This window comes from Phyllostomus hastatus, unplaced genomic scaffold (assembly GCF_019186645.2).
Source record: "Phyllostomus hastatus isolate PE091 unplaced genomic scaffold, TTU_PhHast_1.1 phas_contig_17, whole genome shotgun sequence".
Classification (NCBI taxonomy): Eukaryota; Metazoa; Chordata; class Mammalia; order Chiroptera; family Phyllostomidae; genus Phyllostomus; species Phyllostomus hastatus.
In genome coordinates, this window is record NW_025333664.1 from 13,198,785 (window position 1) to 13,218,281 (window position 19,497).

A 19,497-nucleotide genomic window follows, 5' to 3' on the forward strand; every position below is an offset into this window, starting at 1 on the left:
TCCTCCTCTTGTCTGACTTCCAGGTCACAGTCTGTGTTATTGGAACGTGTGAATCTGTAAGGAGTGAGGGGATAGGAACTCATGAATGAAATGAGGGGATCCCAGCTGGCCAGGCCCTGGCAGAGCTCGGAGGAGTCGGGAGTCCAAAGTGGCTCCAAGCAGCCACACCCGGGTTTTCCAGTTCACCGAGGGCGGGCACTGCAGCCCAGAGAAGTGGGGCTCTGGCAGCCCTTGGGATCGGGGCAGGGAGCTGGTTGGGCAGAATGCCCTCCGAAGCCTATCAGATAAGAGGGCACTGGTGACTGCAGAGCAGAGGCAAGGGAAGGAAGCCTGGGTTTGGTTGGAGTCTGCTCTGTGCCTGGCAGGACTATAGGAGCACCCAGGGTCGATTAAAGGCAGGCAGAGCCCACTAAACCCATGCACTGTGTGTGGGGACTTTGTATCAGGATCCAAGGTCCCAAATCAATATTTGACCCATCCCTTTCCTGAATCAGATTTCCCTCTTAGTGGGTTTACTGAAAACACTATTCTTTTTAATGAAGGAATATACAATACTGGGGACCCCGCAGGCATCGGGAGATGTAAGGTCCCAGTGGCAGATTCACAGGCCATCTGCTTCCTCCACCTCTCTGTCACTGTGGCACCTTCCTCCTGTGTCCGCCGGCAGGTCTCCAGCCCCTGGAATGGGGTCACATGTGCAAGCTTGAGGCCAGTGCTATGGTGACAGCCACTTGCTTATGTTCTGTCCCTGATCGTGGTGACACCAGACAGTGTCTGCTCATCTGTATGAGTGTCACAGAAGGGGGAGGGGCTGTCACTCAGAACAGAGCAGCTCCGAACACTCCTTCGGGGTCGTTCTGACCTGACCCCCAGCCCAGCGCATCTCCTGCTAGGTGCCACACCAGGCTCCAGGGTGACGCTCTCGCCCGTGTCTGTCTGTAATGTCACTGTTGGTCACCCAAGCTCTAGTGCAGTGCTGCCCGCCCAGGTTGGAGGGTTGCAAAGTCAGGGACCTGTGTTAACTTTCTGTGGCTGCTGTACCAAAGCAGCACGGACTGAGTGGCTTAAACAACAGCACTTACTGTCTCCCGGTGCTGGAGGCTGGAAGTCCCACAGGAAGGGTGCGGCATGCGGCATGGTTGGTTCCTCACCTGGGCTGGGAGGGCAGGATCTGGTCCAGGCCTCTCCCCTGGCTTCTGGTGGGGTGCTGGCATCTTTGGGTTCCTTGGCTTGTAGAAGGATCACCCCGATCTGTGCCTTCATGTTCACATGTCATCTCCCTGTGTATCTCTGTGTGCAAAGTTCTGCTTATAAGGACACTCATCATATTGGATTGGGGCCCATCCTACTCCAGTTTTACCTCCTCCTAACTAATTACATCTGCAAGGATCCTGTTCCCAAGTAAGGCCCCATTCTAAGGTCCTGGAGGTTAGGGCTTCAACATGTGAGCCGGGGGTGGGGGGTCACTGTTCACCCACGATAGGAACCGTGGAGCCATGCAGTTAGGGGCAGCGTCTGTGTGGTTCCCATTGGAGCCTCTGACGGCTCCCCATTCACAGCGTCACCCCAGCAGCTTTGAAAGGAATGCAAGAGCAGGACCCAGCCCTGCCAGAGTGGGGTCCAGAGGTGGGGGGAGGTCCAGCTTCGTCTCCTGTTCCCTCCAGAAGCTGGTGAGGCTGCCTCTGGCGGAGGAGCCAGGTCTGTGGCAGCAGGACCCTTCTCAGACCCCACGTGACGGTCTGAGCTGTCCAACAGCTCAGGTGCTGTTGCACCTGATCCCACCGAGGTCCTGGGGACAGACCAGGCTGGGCTTCCTGGGGAAGGGACCAGCACTTCCCTACGAGGGGAGCTCTGGTGAGGGCTGCTCAGTCTAACCACTAACTAACTGCCAACCCCATGTTGCCATGGCAGGGATCCCTGGCACATAGTTGGCTGGAATGAGCAAATGCGTTGGCGTCAGCATCTCCCTGCAGCCAGGCTCAGAGACCTTGAGGGTCTCACTTGATCTTTCCGAAACTCAGTGGGATCATATTCAAAGGGATCCCCATCTACCCATTCCTAGAACCTTTTGAACATACCTACTGCCAGTCAAATGCCGATAAACCTGCTCTTTGTAAAAGAAAAGCCCACATTTGTTGAACTTGTTGATCTGCAGGTGTAAATATCCCTACCAGGTCCAATTTCAAGTTAGAATGGTTTAACAGCTGGCTGGCAAAAAAAGGAAGGAAGGAAGAAGGGAGAGAGGGAGAGAGGGAAGGAAGAGAGAGGAAGGAAGGAAGGAAGAGGGGAAGGAAGGAAGGACCAGCGTGTTTAACAACCAGCTCTAGCCAGCTGGAGCGAGCCAGCTCCAGAGCACCAAGACCTCTGCCACCCAGTTTGTTATGAGGATCAAACACTATGTATAAACATGAAAGTGTTTTATTTACTCCATGTGAGCCAGGTATCCTAAAAAAAAAAAAAAACTGAGGATTTCATGGTTCCTGTCCTCAACAGGCTTCCAGCCTAGTGTGGACACAGACAGCACCCTTTAACAGGTAACGGTGCAGTTGTGTTTGTGATCAGCGCTTCTGAAGAACCTGGGGAGTGAGGGGGCCCCGTGTTGTCCTGGCCCACCATGCAGGGCTCTGCTCTGCTGGATCTAGTGCAGCGGAGGAGACCTTTGTCTCTGAGTCCCCTCATCCCGCCCTCTCCACCAGCACTGCGGATTGGGTAGAACCCAGAGCAAGGGTGGGACCTGGGAGGCCAGCTGACTCAGAACCTCAGACTGTGGGTGGGTGGGGAGCATACTCCTGGCCCAAGTCCCACAGGAAGGGCCAAGTCCCCTGTGTTTAGAGAGGATCTAGCTAGCGGCCTCACATATCACCAGTTTTTATTCACAGGGACAAATGAGACCCCCAAATGGCAGGCACAGCTAAGGGGCTGTCGGGAGGGATTTCAGTATTTGTTAGTGGAAGGGTCACCTCTAGGATGGGAACAGGCTCATCTTAAATGCCCCAGCTTCACATTCTTCTTTGCCTTGTTCCTCAGCCGGGGTCTGCTGTTATGAGCTCTGACTGGAGATTGAGGGGAACCAGAATGTTCCTCTGTGGAGACCCACCGTAGTGGGGAGGTGGAGTTTATCAAAGAGCCCATAAAGAGGAACAGAGCAGTTGTGAGACGGATTCCCTACAAGCGGAGCCTGAGGCAGGGATTCGGTGCCTGTGATGTATTGAGGGAGGGCTCTTGGAAGAAATCTAAGTGCAAGAGGGAAGGGAGGCAGGGAACGCAAAAACACTGAGCAGGAATCCATTCTCAGATACAGTGAAGCCTGGGGTGGAATGTACATTTCTCCAACGTTGTTTTGTTTTGAGACAAGAAGACCATGATTTCTTCCTCCTCCTCTCGGAACAACCAGTCCTTGGCACTTCCACACTCCCCTACCCTTCGCCCGCCCCTGGATCTCTCAGGTGGCTCCGGGGACAGATGGCACCCTTGAGCCTTGTACAGGTCTCCGGAGGAAGTCTCAGGTGCAAGCCCGCAGCCTCACCACTCACAGCAGCGGGGGACGGCACACCGACTTGAAGAGGGGGTCAGGGTACCCCAGGGCTCCGTTACACACAGGATGGGCTTCCTCATGGGCTTGAGGAATAGCAACAAGCTAATAGGATGGCCTCAAATTCGAGAGCTAAAAATATTTTTAAAGCCCTTTTCTTGGTGCACTATAGCTCTGGGAGTCTACCCAGAGCTGTAGAGAGAAAACTGCAGACTATGGGTAACAAACATTACATTTGGGCTTGGAAACAGAAAACTATTATTCAGACTTTGAAGCAGGGGCAGTAGAAAGTCATGGGGCAAAAAAAAATCTATTTTAAAAGTAAGTTTTGTTCTTGTGGTTTAAACAGGAACTGTGAGAAAGGGCAAGTAAGAGGGAGGGAGATGCACTCGGACCCACTCATTCAATAATGTTTACATTTGGGGGGTGAGGCGGGGGCTCAGGTGAAGATGGGTCATGTGGGAATTTGGGGTGGGATATTTAGACTTCCAAGGTGCTGAAGCGCAAGTGGGAGATAAGACAACCCCTCCCAAGGCAGCTGACCATCCCATCTGGCGGAAGATGCTCCAGGCTGCAGCTGCTTAAGGCGGTACCCAGTTAACCCAATCCATGTCTTCTGGCTCAGACAGAGCAGGAAAGGGGAAATGGGTTCTGATCCAGCGGCTCCGTTCAGAATGATACCAGTCAGTTCCTCTTCTGGAGACGGACGTCCAGGTCCCTCTAAGCCCCTTGACTCAGTAATTCTCTGCTCATCTAATTCTCCCCCTGTCCTCCCTCCATACACCCATCCATTCCCTTTGCTACTTTCTATTATTACCCACAGGCCCTGCACGATCTGGCCACTTCCTGCGCTCCAGGCTCATCCAGGCTCTATGCTCTTACTCCCTACGCTGCAGCACACTGGCCTTCTTTCAGTTCTCAAAACACATCAAGCTCCTTCCAACCTCAGGACCTTTGTCTGTCCTGCTCCCTCTGCCTAAAATTATCTGCCCACCATGTATGTATCTGCTTAACAGACACGTGTCTTTCCGATGGTAGCTTACACTTCCCTTCTTCATAAAGACCATCCTGACCTTCAGTCTAATATACATGCCCAGCCTTCTCTCCACTCTCATTATATACCCTGTGCTTTTGTTCATAGCATTCATCATGACTTGCAGAAAAAGGCGTGTGTGTGTGTGTGTGTATCGTTTACTTACATGTTTGATGTCTGTCTCCCAGCTAGATTCTAAGTGACGTGAAAGGATTGTGCCTATTTTGAAAACCATTATGTCCCCCGGTCCTAGCATACATTGGTGCTCAGTAAAATACGTAGAATGAACAAATGGACACATTGAATTAATGGATCAATTGATGAATCAGTCAGTCAATCAATGTGTAGATGCATGGATAGATGGAGTGTTAACATGTCATTCATTTTTGCAAATATGCGCTGTTTGTCAGAACCGTTCTCTTGGAAAGGGGGAGCAGAAACCATAGAGGAAGGGATTCACTGTGTGATTTACAGTCCCCGCTAATGAAAAGACCATCCGGGCTCTGCTTGGCTACCTGCTGTGACAGGGGCCTCACGGCTCCCCCTGGGGATTTCCTTCCACACTTCAGTTAGAGGAACCCCCCATGTCCTGAGCCCACATCGGCTCCCTATTATTTCTGCCATTCAGTCTTTGAGGCCACACAGGTCCTGTATGCCCTTGCTGCTTCCAGAAAATAAAATTCCCTACCACAGACTCACTCCCCCCGCCCCGCTTCGAGCAAGCAGGTCCTTGCTTGCCTGCTGTCTTCCCTTTGGAACCTTTCTGACCACCGGCAAGCAGCAGCAGCCCCGTCTCTGGCACCAGCCCTCAAGGGAACACAGCTGGCTGGGCCCATTCCCGCTGGCTGCACCCAAGTGGCAGTTAGAAAAACAAGCTTTGATTTGATTTGCCAACTGAGCCGAGTCATTGAGACAGAATAAATCCGGAAACCCATAGAGCCATTTGCAGAGTTACTTTGCAGAAGACAGCCACAGTTTTAATCTAGTAAACACTCTCTGAAGATCCCATTAAAACCTCGGAGTAGGTGCCGAAAGCCGAACTCCAGAATAATGAAGCATGAGGCGAGGGCAAATGTCAGCGACAGCTCCGCGCCGCCCGGTGGCATGGATGGACTAAAGCCATTGTCCCAGTTGCAACAGACAGCGGGCGTGGGTGATAGTCTTTTGTAAACGTAGCTCGTTTTACTAATGGCTGAGCCTGAAGTAGAGCCTCGCACCCACTGTTTTCTCTCTGCTCTCCGTGTGGATGGTCACCCCTGCAGGGACTGGCAGGAACAGTAGTGAATAGCCATTCTCCAATGAGAGGCCCTCATTTTGCAGATGCTGAGGCTGCGGCTGAGAAGCGGAATGGTGTGTGCACGACTCCTTATCCACAGGAATAGCATGCACAGGTGGAGTGAGAGGCCAAGCGAGATGTAGGAACGGTCTGCTGTAAGACAGGAAATGCCTGCTCCTCCCTCTCCCATTGAGCCAAAGCTATATGGAAGGTTCCATGTTTATGCATAAAGCTTCTTTGTGTGGGTGCATGGGATAGTGGGGAATCGGAGACACTTGGATTGGAGTCCTGCATCCAAAAATTAACTATCAGACCTTGGAGAAGTCACACTCGATGAGTCTATCCCTTCACATTTAGGCCTGAGGTCATGAGCTCCTTCACCTGATTGCTTGCGCTAATGCATGTGAAAGGCCAAGAACACAAAAGATGATAAACAACTTGAGCTTCCCTTCTTTCTTTTCTCCTTCAGACCCTCTCTGAGACAAGACCTGGAGACCCAGGTCTGCTAAGCACATGGCCTGTCCCTGGCGTTCTCTAAGGAGGAAAGGGAAAGACTGGACTCTAAGCCCTTATCGCACAATTGTACAAATTGGGCTTCTGTCAAACAGACTGAAGCTAGATTCAAAGTATAGAAACTGGAAGGAGAGAGCAATGATGCTGGGCTCAGCTTTTAGCGTTTAACCTTTTCATCTATAGGTCATTGTATTTAGATGAAGTCTACCTAGCAATTATATATAATTATTGACTGAGTATAGGATCTTGCTCATCCACTTGGTAACCTTTCATATGACACTTTTCCTTTTCTCATCATCTGCCCAGACATTTCGGGAGGGACCCAGGGCCGGAGGATGCCCAAATCTTGCCATGGCAACTGGAGAAGGAGTCATAATAGAGAAACACTTGTGTGAGACAAGATGATAGTGACCAGTCTATTGGAAAGCTCCTGGTTGTTGTTCAGTCCTTAGAAGGCCCAGGGGAAAAGCCCAGGGTGTGAGTTTGGGGGTTGCGTGGGATGGTGCTATTCTGCCCTAGCCACAACCAATGCAGTGAATTGTCCACACTGAGGCTCTCAGAATGACTTGAGTGTAACAATGCAATGATAAAAGCAAAGCCCGGCACATATTATGCACTAAATTAATAGTGATCATTATTATATTATCCTTACTCAAAAAATGAAGCCATGTAGGCTCAAAAGGATTAAATAAGTAAAGACTTCAAGGTCCCCCTCAATTGTAGCTGAGACCTAACCCCAAAGCTCAGGGCCTCTCCAGGGTATCGTTTTGAATCTTGTCAATACCATGGTCTGGGCGAGACTCCATGGGACACTCAGGGTCCCCTGTCTCCTATTTGTTAACTCCTTGTCAGGCTTCTTTTCCAGGAGTAGTTGACAATAGAATCTCGAGGATGTGACGGTTCTTTGGGCTGTCTGCAGTGGTATCCAAGCTAAGTCCTGGGATGTGGAGCAGAAACCTCAAGGAGCCCTCAGCTGCCTTTACTCCTACAACATATGGAAGCTAATAAACCAAGAAATTAGTTTGTCTTCAAGGTTTTTTGCTCCAATGTCTCCTTTAGCCCATCAGCATCTCTTTGCTTTTAACATTCCTTGCTTTAAAAGGGAAAAAAGTCAGAAGGGAAGTCTGAGGCACTCAGCCTTCTGACCGCCTTTTCTCTGCGTGGTCTCAGTGTTTTCATCAATGGCTGACGCATGTCTGTAATAACCAGATCTGAAAGTGGTGAAGAGAGAGAGGTCATGAACCCTCCAGTAAAAGGGCATGCGATGGGGGACCGGGTGAATGCACGAGACCTCCACCTTTTCTGTCACTGGATTAGTCAGGAGAGGCTAGGCTTTGCTGCAACAATGAATTGATACCCAAATCCTAGTAGCTGAATACCACAGAGGTCTATTTGTTGTTATGTCACCCAGAACAGATATGGCCCCAAAGGACCATATCTGGAGAAGTATGGAGGTGGTAAAATGGATCTTAAATACCTCACTTCGGAATGATGCATATCACGACCACTTATGTGGCCTTGATGAAACGTGGATTCTCTTGTATGCCTAAGAAGGAGAGATGGGTCACTCACCAGTAAACACTAGTGACCTCTAGCACAATGTATATGAGTCCCTCTCCTATTTCCATTTCCCTTTGCATCCTGGGAGACCCCTGATCCATCCCTATCTGCTGCTCTTCCACCCACTAGGGAAACCTCTCCCTATCCCATTACCTGTCTGGCTGCACCTCTGTTCCTCTCCCTCATGGCTGGGCATTCTCACTGAGCAGAGTCGTAGCCTTAGGTGGGAGGGTAGGGAGGCTCCTTGGGGCCTGCCAACTGAACTCAGGCTTTGACTGTTTTCCATTTAATCCTTTATTTTTTTAACTTTTATTTATTGATTTGAGAGAGAGGAAGAGAAAGAGGAAAGGAGAGAGAAAGAGAGAGAAACATCAATTTGTTGTTCCACTTATTTATGCATTCATTGATTCTCGCATGTGTCCTGACTGGGGATCAAACTCCCAACCTTGGTGTACCATCAAGACGATGCTCTAACCAATGAGCTACCTGGTCAGGGCTCACTTAATCCTTTAAAGAACTTCAGGAGATACTTAGCATCCCAGTTTTATAGGTAGAGAAATCGAAACTTAAATGTACATAATTTTCCAAGTGACATAGTAAGCAAAAAACACTAAACCAGAATTTCATTTCTTCATTTAGTTTTCAATAAACATGTATTGGGTGCAACTTAGTACTGATTTGTGGTCCCTCACCCCCTAAAGGTTAAGAACTTCATCACTGGAGTTGGACAGTCTTTGATTCTAGGCTGGGAAAGGTACTTAACTGCTCTGTGTCTCACTGTCTCCAAGTATAAAACAATGATAATTAGCACCACTTATATCACGGGCTAATGCATATAAAATGCTTAGCCCAAGGCTGACTGACTTATAGTAAACACCCAACAGGTAGTAGCTAATGGGAGCGCAATGAACAGACAGATTGCAGCAGTGCAGTCTGCTACGGGCTACAATGAAAGTAGGTAAATTCAGGATGCCGTGTGAGCCCAGAGAAAGGAAACACAAATCAATGTAAGGTGTGCATGCTCAGGTAAGGTGTGCAAAACTCCAGACAAGTTTGCACAGGAGAGTATCACTTACACTGGACAAGGTTGGAGGGCCAGGCAGTCTTCTGAGCTGAGGAGATAGCATGGGCTAGAGGCAAGAGATCATGCCACTGAACTTGAACGGGACAAGGCAAAGGAACAATGGCTAGAACGCCACAGTGACCGGTGGAGGCTAGACCTGATGAGAGGCGCGGCTGGGGTGGCAAGCCAGACCAGGTCAGCAAGCACTCTGTGTAGCCGCTTTGCGTGTATGTGAACATACTGTCCTGAGACAGTGGGCGTCCTTGGAGGTACTTAGGCAGACTGCCTTTGTCGACAAGGCCACGCTCTTTACAGCTTAGAAAATGGACCAGAGGCGGAGCTGCAAGGCAAGGACAAGGCCGGAACATGGGAGAACAGAGAGGATGCTGCTGAAACGGGCCAGGTGGGGACATGTGAGTCATCTCTCCTCTCAAGCCTTCTGTTTCTTTTTCTGGCATGCAAGCCTAACAGTTCTCGTCTTGCCTGCCTCAGAAGTTGGGGGGAAAATTAATAAACACAGCCGCTTAGAACAGGGCTTGCAAACTTCTCTGTAAAGGGCCAGGTAGTAGTGAATACTTTTCAGCTTTGCAGGCCACGCGGTCCCTGAACGCTTCACCGTGGTCGCTGCAGCACAAAAGCCACTGTAGATAATACCCATAAAATAAGTATGGCCGTGTGCCAACAGCATTCATTTAGAGGCGTTGAACTTTGAATTGCATGTAAATTTTATCTGTCAAAAATGTTTCTCTTCTTTTTACTTTTTTCCAACCACTTAAACACACAAAAACCATTCTTAGTGCACGGCCGCACAGGAAACAGTGGTTGTGGGGGCTGGGTGGGGTGGGTGGACCTGGCTCAGGGGCCAGCGTGTGCTGACCTCTCCAAGTGGCAACATTCCCCACCTCTAGGGGAGCCATTTTAGGATTACTGCTGACCAAACTGTGTTGTCAGTGACGTTTTATAGATTTCATGGCTGTTAGTCAAGCTTGCCCTTTGTGTGAATTTCTGCAATTGTGTATTTCCTGTTTATCAGTTGGTCTGGAATGCCCTGCCTCTCCCTCCGTTTTACATAAAAACTTTCTGCTGTGTTGTTGATGAATCATTAGAGACACAAGCAGCCTTCGGCCAGCACAGGACGCCCAGGAGCCTTTTGTACCATTTTCTTTGGAGAGGCAAGTGGTGGGTTTGAAAGGGCAGGAACATTAGTCAGGCAAACCAGGGCTTAAGTCCTGCCTCTGCCAGTTATTACTTCTGTGACCCTGAGTGGGTCATTTCATCAGTTCTCCAACTCATCATTTCTTTATTTGTCCATTCATTTATTCAAGAAATATTCAATGAGTACCTACTAGGTACCCGGTACAGTGCAAGGCCACAGAAGTTCACTAGTTAATGAGGGACTGTGGCTGCCTTCAAGGAGATTATGGAAATAAGGGGAAGGCAGCCACTTATAATACGGTGAGAAGATGAGGGTGTTGCCCTGGCTAGTGTGGCTCAGTGGATTGAGTGCTGGCCTGCTGACCAAAGGGTCACCAGTTCGATTCCCAGTCCAGGCAACATGCCTGGCTTGTGAGCCAGGTCCCCAGCTGGGGGCATGTAAGAAGCAATCACACATTGCTGTTTCTCTCCCTCTCTTTCTCCTTCCCTTCCCCTCTCTCTAAAAATAAATAAAACCTTTAAAAAGAAGATAAGACTAGGGTATTACGGGAAGACAGAGGATGCACAGTGGCAAGACACTAAAGATTCCCCAGAGAGAAAGAATTGTAAACTGACACCTGAAGGAGCAGTTGTTGGCCAGGTGTGGAGGCAGGAAAGGGCTGTGACCCACACACAGTGACGAGCCTAGGTAAGGCCTACAGACAAGAAGGAAAGCGGCTGGAGATAATGGAAAGGAGTTTGTGCTTAGGGCAGAACACGGAGTGTGGTAGTGGGGGGGGTGGGGAGTGGGTGAGGGGCAGGCAGAGGACTCCTGGACGGCCTGTGAGCTGGGTGACAGGGTCTAAGCTTGACCTTGACAACAATAGGGCCACTGGTGCACTTCAGCTGAGGAGTGGAAGTGGACTGAAGCAGGGAGCAAGACTGGGGGCTGCTTCAGTAATGCAAGTGAAACATGGGCGGCTGGAACTGAGTTGGAGATGAAATCAGAGAGAAGATTTTTGGGAGTAGAAGTGGTAAAGCATGCTGAGTGATCAGAAGTAGGAGATCAGAAAAAGGGAGGGATGAAGAATGACCCCAGGTGTCTAGCTCAGCAGCTGCATGGATGGAGGCACCGTTGACTAAGAAAGGGGAAACTGGGAGAGAAGACATTTGGGTGGAAAGGTGATGGGTTGGTTTATAACGATTTACTGTACTCTCCGGGCAGTTTGAAGTCTTACAAACATTGTATGTGAGGTACCTGGCAGAGGACCTGGCATGTTGTGGGTGCTTGATAAATGGTGACTCTTATTCCATTTTAAACAATCTGTTTCAGGCCCTGCTCAGTTAACTCATGATGTTCTTTTGCTGTTTAGTGTGAGCTCTTCAGAGCCAATAGAACTGCAGTTTTGTTCATTGTGCCGCCCGTTTTCATGTGTGTTTCTTTCTCTCCTTCTCTTCTGCATGCTGCCTGGGGACTGGCTTCCTTGTGGTCAGCACCAATGGGCAGCGCCCAGGTGACCCCGGGGACTCCACTCTGCCTCCTCACCACAGGTGATCACCAGAGCCCTGGGCGGGTGGGAGGGGAGTGAGAGTGACCCACGCTCAGCAGGTCCTCCAGGCCAGGTGCACCATAGAGGAACTGGCAGTCCCTGCATCCCACCCACCCATCCCTCCACCCATCCACCCATCCACCCATCCACCCATTCTTCCTCCCACCCATCCCATCCATTCACCCACTCATGCATGCATGCGTGCATCCATCCATCCCTGCATTCTGCTAATGCTTACAAAGTACCTACTATGTGCCAGGCTCTGTTCTAGGCACCAAGGAATACAATGATGACCAAAAGAAGACATGTTTCTGTACCTTTCTGGGAAGGGCAAGAGCCATTAGTGAAAAAACTACACAAGTAAGGAAGGGTACAACTCCAGCTGTGAGTGGTGCTGCAAAAGAGAGGTGCATGGTGTTCAAAACAGACAAACAAACAAACAAACTGGGGAACTAACCAAGTGCTTCCCAGGCAAGTTCCAGCTGTGCTGTGGTCCAAGGTTAGGAGAACTGACTTAGCATGCCTGTGCTTTGGAAATGATTAGATCTGTCTCTGATCCCAGGTCTACCATTTGTCCTAGACAAGTCCTTTAAATGTGACGATCCCCACTTCTCTTATCCATTAGCAGGAATAATAACACCTGCCTCTTACCAGGGGCGTATGTACTCTGCACGTGCAGAGTCTTCGGGAGTTGTGTTCTGGGACAAAACAAGATAATGGGTGTGCAAAACGGCGGGATGGGAGCGCCCAGTCTGGCTTAGGTATTCGTTTGAAGGAACTACCCGCCCCTTCCCTTGAACACGTGGTCTGACCTCATTTCCCATAAACATCTGCCACTCTTCAAGGTCGGGGTGCAGCGCCCATCTGTGTCACAGGCTGATGCCCAGTGTTGCCCCTGAGACAAACAGTCCCTGCTGACCTGGAATCTCTACTGCAGGGGCCCTTTCTGGCCCATGGGAAGTCTCTCAGAGATTTCAAACATCTGACTGTTGCCTCTCTCAAAGTTGTTGCTAGACAATGGCATCCTCTCTACCGGTCCCTATCTGGTCAAGTTTATCGTGGTGGGAAAGAGGGTGCAGCAGGCAAGGGTGACATGAGTCCAGCCATCTAGTACCTTCACCGTACACTTCTGTCCACCCCTTTCCCAGACTCAGAAACATCGCTGTTAGTAAATGTCTTATGTGGGGTTCCCTAGACCCAGGGTCTGGGATGGGGGTTCTTATGCAAATCATTGATTGAGGAGTATCTCAGAAGAAAAAAAGGGAGGGAGTCAGGATGGGCGCGAGAGAAGCTGAGGGGTGAGGAGCCCGGAGTCAGCTGAGCCCACAGGGGGCTCTAGAGGGTGAATTGTATCACAGAGTTGCTCCCACCTTGAGGCAAGGGGCCCCGGAATGAGTCCTAACAAATACACACACCAACGTCCGTCAGCCAGTGGCTGAGGCCCGGGGAGGTGACACCCCTTGGTCTGATGGCACTTCTGCAGGGAGAGGTCTGTGAGCTGTTCGCACGCAGCCAGCACAGCAGCTGGAGATTAGATGCAGCTGCCCAGGTAAGAGAGAGCTGGGCAAAGCCCCAACAGTATTCGCTAAGGCCAAGTTGTCCCCCTGCCATTGACCCTCCAGCCCCATGTGTCACTACCAACACCCCTGGAATGTCATCTTAGCCACTCCCTAGTTATATGACCTTAAGCGAGTTGTATAGCCTTATTTCACCTGCTGCAGAGTCATATTAAGGGGTATGTTAGGTACTCAGAGCTGAGGGTGCCTTGTATATCACCAGCTTACTCTCATATGGCCAAGGAGGGCGAAAAGATTGCATTAGGCGACCCTTGGGAGTGCCCTGATCAGGAGCAGCACAGAGTAGGCCCTCACCAAATGCCAGTCCCCTACTGCATGCCATCACAGGCCCACTGGGCGTCGCCCTCACCCCCAGGGAGGTGAGAGTTTCAGGCGGGTGCACGGGGACAGTGACAGGAAAGTGACTCACACACCCTTCATGGGGAAAATGGCTTCCCCAGAGTGTGAGCTGCTGCGTCGTGCTGGGTCATTGTTCTCTGGACTCTATTGAAGTCGAGCAGTCTGATAATGTTTTCTTTAAACAGAGCCAGTCCCATATCGGGCACATTTGTTCTTACCTCTTGCCTTCCCGGGCGTCTGAATGTTTCTCGTCTGACAGGTTTATTTCACTGGGCTCCATTTATTTCCCCGCATTCCCCGGCGTCGCTTGATGGGTGAGGTGCCTGCGAGTGTTTCTCTTGGCGCTGGCTGTCCCTTCCAAAGCGTGTTTTGTTAACGCTCATCCCCTGGTAGCAATAATGGCTGATTTAAATTATAACTGCGCGGACCTGAGTGATGGCGATACCAGACTGTAAACACAGTCAGCACCGACGCGGAGAGCCGCGCGGGACTGGCTGGCGTTCGGCATGAGCTGAGACTGGGTTCAGCTCCCAGCTCTGCTGCTTTCTGCCTGGTGACCCGCGGCCAGTTACTCCTCCTCCCTGGGCTTCACCCGCCTCCATCTGGAGAAGTGGGGACGAAATACCCATGGTCAGAGTGAATCTCGAGAACTAAGTGTGATAACAGCTTTGACTTCTTCGCTCAGCTCACTCCAATGAGCTCTTCGGGCCTCCCTGACCTGTGGGGTTTCTCAGTTGAGGCGCTGGTGACATTTGGGGACAGATAATTCTTCGTTTGGGTGGGGCTGTCCTGTACATTGTGGGAAGTTTAGCAGCATCTGGCCTCTATTAGATTGCCCCCTAATTGTCTCAATCATAGATCTCCAGACCTGTCCAAATGTTCCCTAAGGGGCAAGAGCACCCCCTGTGGGAAGCCTCCGGAGCTGCACTGTTCAATAGAAATAGGATCTCGGCCTCGAATGTAGTTTTACGTTTTTTAGAGTCACATTAGAAAAGTCTAAAGTAACCGGTGAAATTAATTTAAAGGTAGTTTATTTAATCCAATGTAGACAACATAGTATCATTTTCACATATATTCAATATTTTCAAATTGCTCATGAAAGGTATTTTGCATTCTGTTTTTGCACTAAGCCTTTGAAATCTGGTGTGGATTTTACACGTACAGTATTTCTCAATTCAGACGCTAAATTTTAAACAGTTCAAATGAGACATAATCCTAAAAAGATCAACACTGCGTTTACAACTAAGCATACTTTGCACTGCTTCCTTTTAAAGTTAAACTAGTTGCAATGAAACAAATGTTCACATTTGGTTCCTCCGTCACACTGGCCCCTTCTCAAGTGCTCAGAAACCACGTGCGGCATTACGGGCAGTTCAGATCTAAAGGTAAAAAAGTCTTGACCATCTTTGTGCTTCGTTGCTGAACAGAAGTGAGCATGCGCGGAGTAGAGTCTCGGTGAACGTTCGGTTCTCTTTATTCCATTCCACCTGCCAGGCTTCCCAGAGACTGGATCCCTGGAACCCCTGAGTGGGGACCAGCAGATCTGCTGGTCCAGGCCCCCTGAACCCCATGCCCAGCCTGGGCATCACAGGGGAGCCCTCTCCCAGGACTCTGAGTGAGCAACAACAGGTGCCCCAGACCCTCTAGGTCTTGGCTTCTACTTCTTTCTTCTCTTGCTCAGAGAAGAGCTGCTTTTCCTCCCACCCTCTGGGGAAAGGGATGGATTGGTTGTTTGTACAGAACACAGTGATTTAATATTTCTGCTCCCAAAACTAAGGGGCAAAGGCTGGAAGAAAGAAAGCATGGTTGTAGTGGATTTGGCTGGAGTCTCAACAGGCGATGTTGTCCCCGCTGCTGGTTTTATTAGCCTCACTCAGTTTCATTGCACTCATCTGAATTCTGTGCTGCGTGTTAACGGGCTGCTCTCTCTGATCCCGCTGGAGTTCCCCTAATCCTTCCTGTGGATTTCTCCCTGCCTCCCACGCACCTCTCTCGTTTTCAGGCACTTCGATGCTTGCTGCAAGCTGCATGTTCCAGAGGCAAGGTTTGGACGAAACTGCCCCAGCTGGGCAGATCTTTGCCTCTGCCTCCCCTTCCTGCCCCATTGGGTCAGGCAGTGCTGCTACATCTCAGGGCATCAATTTGGCTGCAGTCAGCTGGAAAGAATTGAATTACCGTATGTTTTTGAGTCAGAGCCTTAGGGACGCCTCGGCCCCTGGTACACCCTGCTGCCCTTGCAGACAAATAAAACCAGGACACGTGTCGTCCTTCTAGAAGCCTCCTGTTCTGCTGAGTCTGTTACCAAGCAGGAATCTACATTCCGCTTCCCACTGCTCTCCGTTTGGCCCTGACTCCTACTTGCGTTTGACTTGACTTGATGAAATGGGAAGACCCCCGTCCCGTTTGCAGCCCATTCCCAGGCTGCCTGGATCGTGACTCCGCTGAACCTGCTGCTGTGGGTGGAGTGGCGTCTCCCAGACAAGATCCAGACAAGATATGTTGCAGGCTTAACCCCTAGTTCCCGTGAACGTGACCTTATTAAAAAGAGGGTCTGTGCAGCTGTAAGTAGTAAGACAAAGCCATGGGACTGAACTCTAATCTCATGTGGCTGGTATCCTTACACGAAGGGGAAAACATCACACGAAGATACATGTGACCACAGAGGCAGAGATTGTAACAATCCAATACCAAGGACTGCCCAGCAAGCACCGCAGCTGGGTAGAGGCAAGGGAGGCTTCCACCCAGTCTCAGAGGGTGCCTGCTGACACCTTGATTTCAGACCTTGAGTCTCCAAAATCAGTTGGTCAAAGCCACCCGGTTTGTGATCGTTTGTTGCAAGAGCCTAAGAAACCAATACAGTTGGACATGAGCAATCCTGAGTACTGGGCAACGGACGGGGTCCACTCTGGAGAGCTGTGCCTTGACAGAGCTCCAGGAGGCCAAAGCCAGGAGCTGCCATCCCAGCGGATCTCTTTGGCCCACCCTGTTTCCCTGTGGGGTCTCCGTGGCTGTATTCTCTGTTTGGCTAAGGACTGGTCTCCACTCTGTGACTCTGATGCCCCCTTCTGGTTCTGCCTCCTGCCTTTGAATAGTCTTGGCATCCGTGCTGGTCGTGCCCTGGCCTTGGCCTCTGCCTCACCCACCAGGCTGTCGTAGCCTGTTCTCAGCGTCCTGGCATAGTTTGACCCTCAGACCATCCCTGGTTGGCTTTTGTGCTTCTCTCTACACTGCCTGCTCCTGAGAAGGCTTCCCCTGTTCCACAGCTGCCCCAGGGCTGCTCCGACTCCACAGGAAGAATGACAGTCTGCTCAGTGTGACCATGCGCTCTGTCATGCTGGGAAAATCTAAAGGGACTGTCACTTTGCAGCAGGGCATCCAAAAGAGCATGTGTTCTCTCTTACATCTGCGCTTCAGACTGAACCCTTAATCCCCAGCGCAGGCCTTGGGTGCTCCTCTCAGCTGCAGTTAAGCAGCTTCAAGACCCTTGGGCTCCCAGCTCAACACACAGATTTCTGCAAGGAGGCAGCCAGGACCACCCACTGGGGCTGAGCTGACTCAGCCTCCTCGTCCTCATGAGCAGGGCAGACCTCGCCTGGACCACAGGAAGCCGGGTGGGGAGCTGTGGGAGGAGGCCCCCAGTTGGTCTCAGGGATGCCCATGGCCCGTCCCATGCTCCCGATGGCCTGTTGAAATACAGCATGTCGTCTACTTTTGCCTGAGCAGCGTCATGCATGCCCCTCTCTGTACGTACCTCTTTGTTAGCACCTAACCCACTGAGGCTGAGTCTCAGCTTGCAAGCTTCTGTCTCCCAGTAGGTAGTGAGCTCCCGGACAGTGAGTTTGTCTCTTAATTACCTCACCGGCAGTACCCACTATCATTGTCAACATCCTAGCACCACTCTCACTGGGCAACGTCCAAGACTTTTCTTCTGTGGCCAAAGGTTCAGCTGGTGCTCTTGAGGCTGGTCTATGGGTCTAATTCATTTGCAGGCCACTTACCTAGTTTCATGCATGACCTTGGGCATGGACTCCTAAACTCTAGCCACCAACTGGCTCCTGATTCCTCCTTCAGATTGGACCACTATCCCCGCCACATCCTGGTCCTTAACCTTTGCTGTGGTTTGGTGCCTAAACCAGTCGACAAAGTGCACCCATCTCTGGTTTCTTAGCCAGCGTCTCACCCAACTCTAGCCATCGCTTCCGGTCCTCGCCTGCTCACGGACCAGGGTCCTGGCACTCATGCTGAATGCCTTCACTGGGCACAAAAGGGAGCAGTTGAGACCATGGGAAAATAAATACAAAAGAATTCTCTGCCCACCACTGATGCAGCCCTTGAAAGGGTGTACCTTTCAGTATATGTCAGTAATGACAGTGCCTGGCATCAATTGATCATGACTAGCCTTAAATAAGTCTATTACACTAAATTCCAAATGCATTTTTTAAAAACTTAGAATCAAGGAGTTTTCTTGCACCCAGAAGCTATTCGCCATCAGCGTCTTTTATTGCCATCTCTGCTCTTGTGTGTAACGTGACTGAACTAGAACTTGACCTACACAGACCATTTGCTGTGCAAAACAAGACCCACCTGGAAACACGGGCTCAGGAGGTGCATGGGACCAAGCAGAATCAGCACTGGAGGAACAATTTATTTGTGTGGCCAGAGTGCTTTCAACCAATCAATTGAAGCTATTCCCATCTCATGGGGTGCTGACCTCCATTAAAAGTCTGGAAAGGAGGGCCACCTCTGTCAGCAATATTTTGCAGTTTTTAGTTGTATAGCCTGTGATTCCTGCCTCTTAGGACTGGCTGGGTAATAGCGAGGGAGCCTGGGATAGTATAAATCTCTATCTTCTTTATACTTAACTCAGTACTTATTAAATGGTTTTCCACAGCAAGGGTGGAGCTGCCTTTGCAAAACCTGTGTCTCTGTGGTGTTTTCCAGCTACTTGACATTGACTCTGAGTTAAATCTTGGCTAAAAGCAATTACTGTCATATGATGAATTGAGGCAATTTATTTATTACTTGAGAAACATCCTGGGTGATGTCACTTAGAAGAATGATGGAATAATCCCTCTCATGCACTCTGTTATCAGCCAGATCTGGTGATAGAGCCACATGCCAAGATGTGGGGGAGGTAGCCAGCAATTTACAAAATTAGTCACCATGCCATCAAAGAGCGAGTACTGGAAATAAAGCAGAAAATAGTTGCCTAAACTTGAGCGGGACTTGTCTCCCTGTGAAATTATATGGGATGCTTTGGTTGCTAAATATCAAGAAAGTTATTATGGAGAAAGCTCAGAGATTAATAATGAAGCTAAATGCAATATATTAAGGGCTTGGAGAGGGTGGCTGATATACAAGGAAAGTGAAAAGGATGAGGGAACTTAAGTTTAAAAGGTCAAGTGTAAATACCATTTGAGCAAAGTCTGTATAATTTGGCCCATATAACAAGATTCATATGACATGTTCATCAATCCCTTAGATATTAGAATATCTTGGTGAGAGGTCATGAGAGGAGATGAGATAATTTTCAAGAAAAGCAGGTATAAATGGAGCTGCCCGAGACAGCAGGTGGCAAAGTGAGCAGGGACAGGAATAAATACAAAGGCGTCTTAACCTGCCAGGTCAAAATCAGATTCCCGGTTCCCTAAATACCAGTCAGCCTCTTTCTTTCTGATATTTGAGGAAAGACAACCAGATTTCTTTGCTTTGCAACCTCTCCCCCTGTTTATGGGAGCAGTGGCAGAATAGAATAATGGTTTAAAGAGAATAAACACTGTACCAGACCGCCAGGGTTCAAATCCCATCTCTGCCACTTGCTACCGTTACTTAGTATCTGAGCCTCAGCTTTCCCATCCCTGAAATGGGTAACAGGAAAGAACCCACTTCATAGCATTGTAGTAAGGATTAAAAGAGATAG

At 49.9% G+C, this 19,497-nt stretch overlaps 1 protein-coding gene across 1 annotated transcript in view; it reads left to right on the forward strand.

The window, feature by feature from the left end:
- Positions 1-19,497, forward strand: part of PTPRT (protein tyrosine phosphatase receptor type T) — a 668,348-nt gene that overhangs the window by 502,985 nt on the left and 145,866 nt on the right. Inside the window, exon 13 of the mRNA XM_045832856.1 lies at positions 11,606-11,662. Coding sequence (XP_045688812.1) covers positions 11,606-11,662 — 57 coding nt within the window. The remainder of the gene's footprint in view (positions 1-11,605; positions 11,663-19,497) is intronic.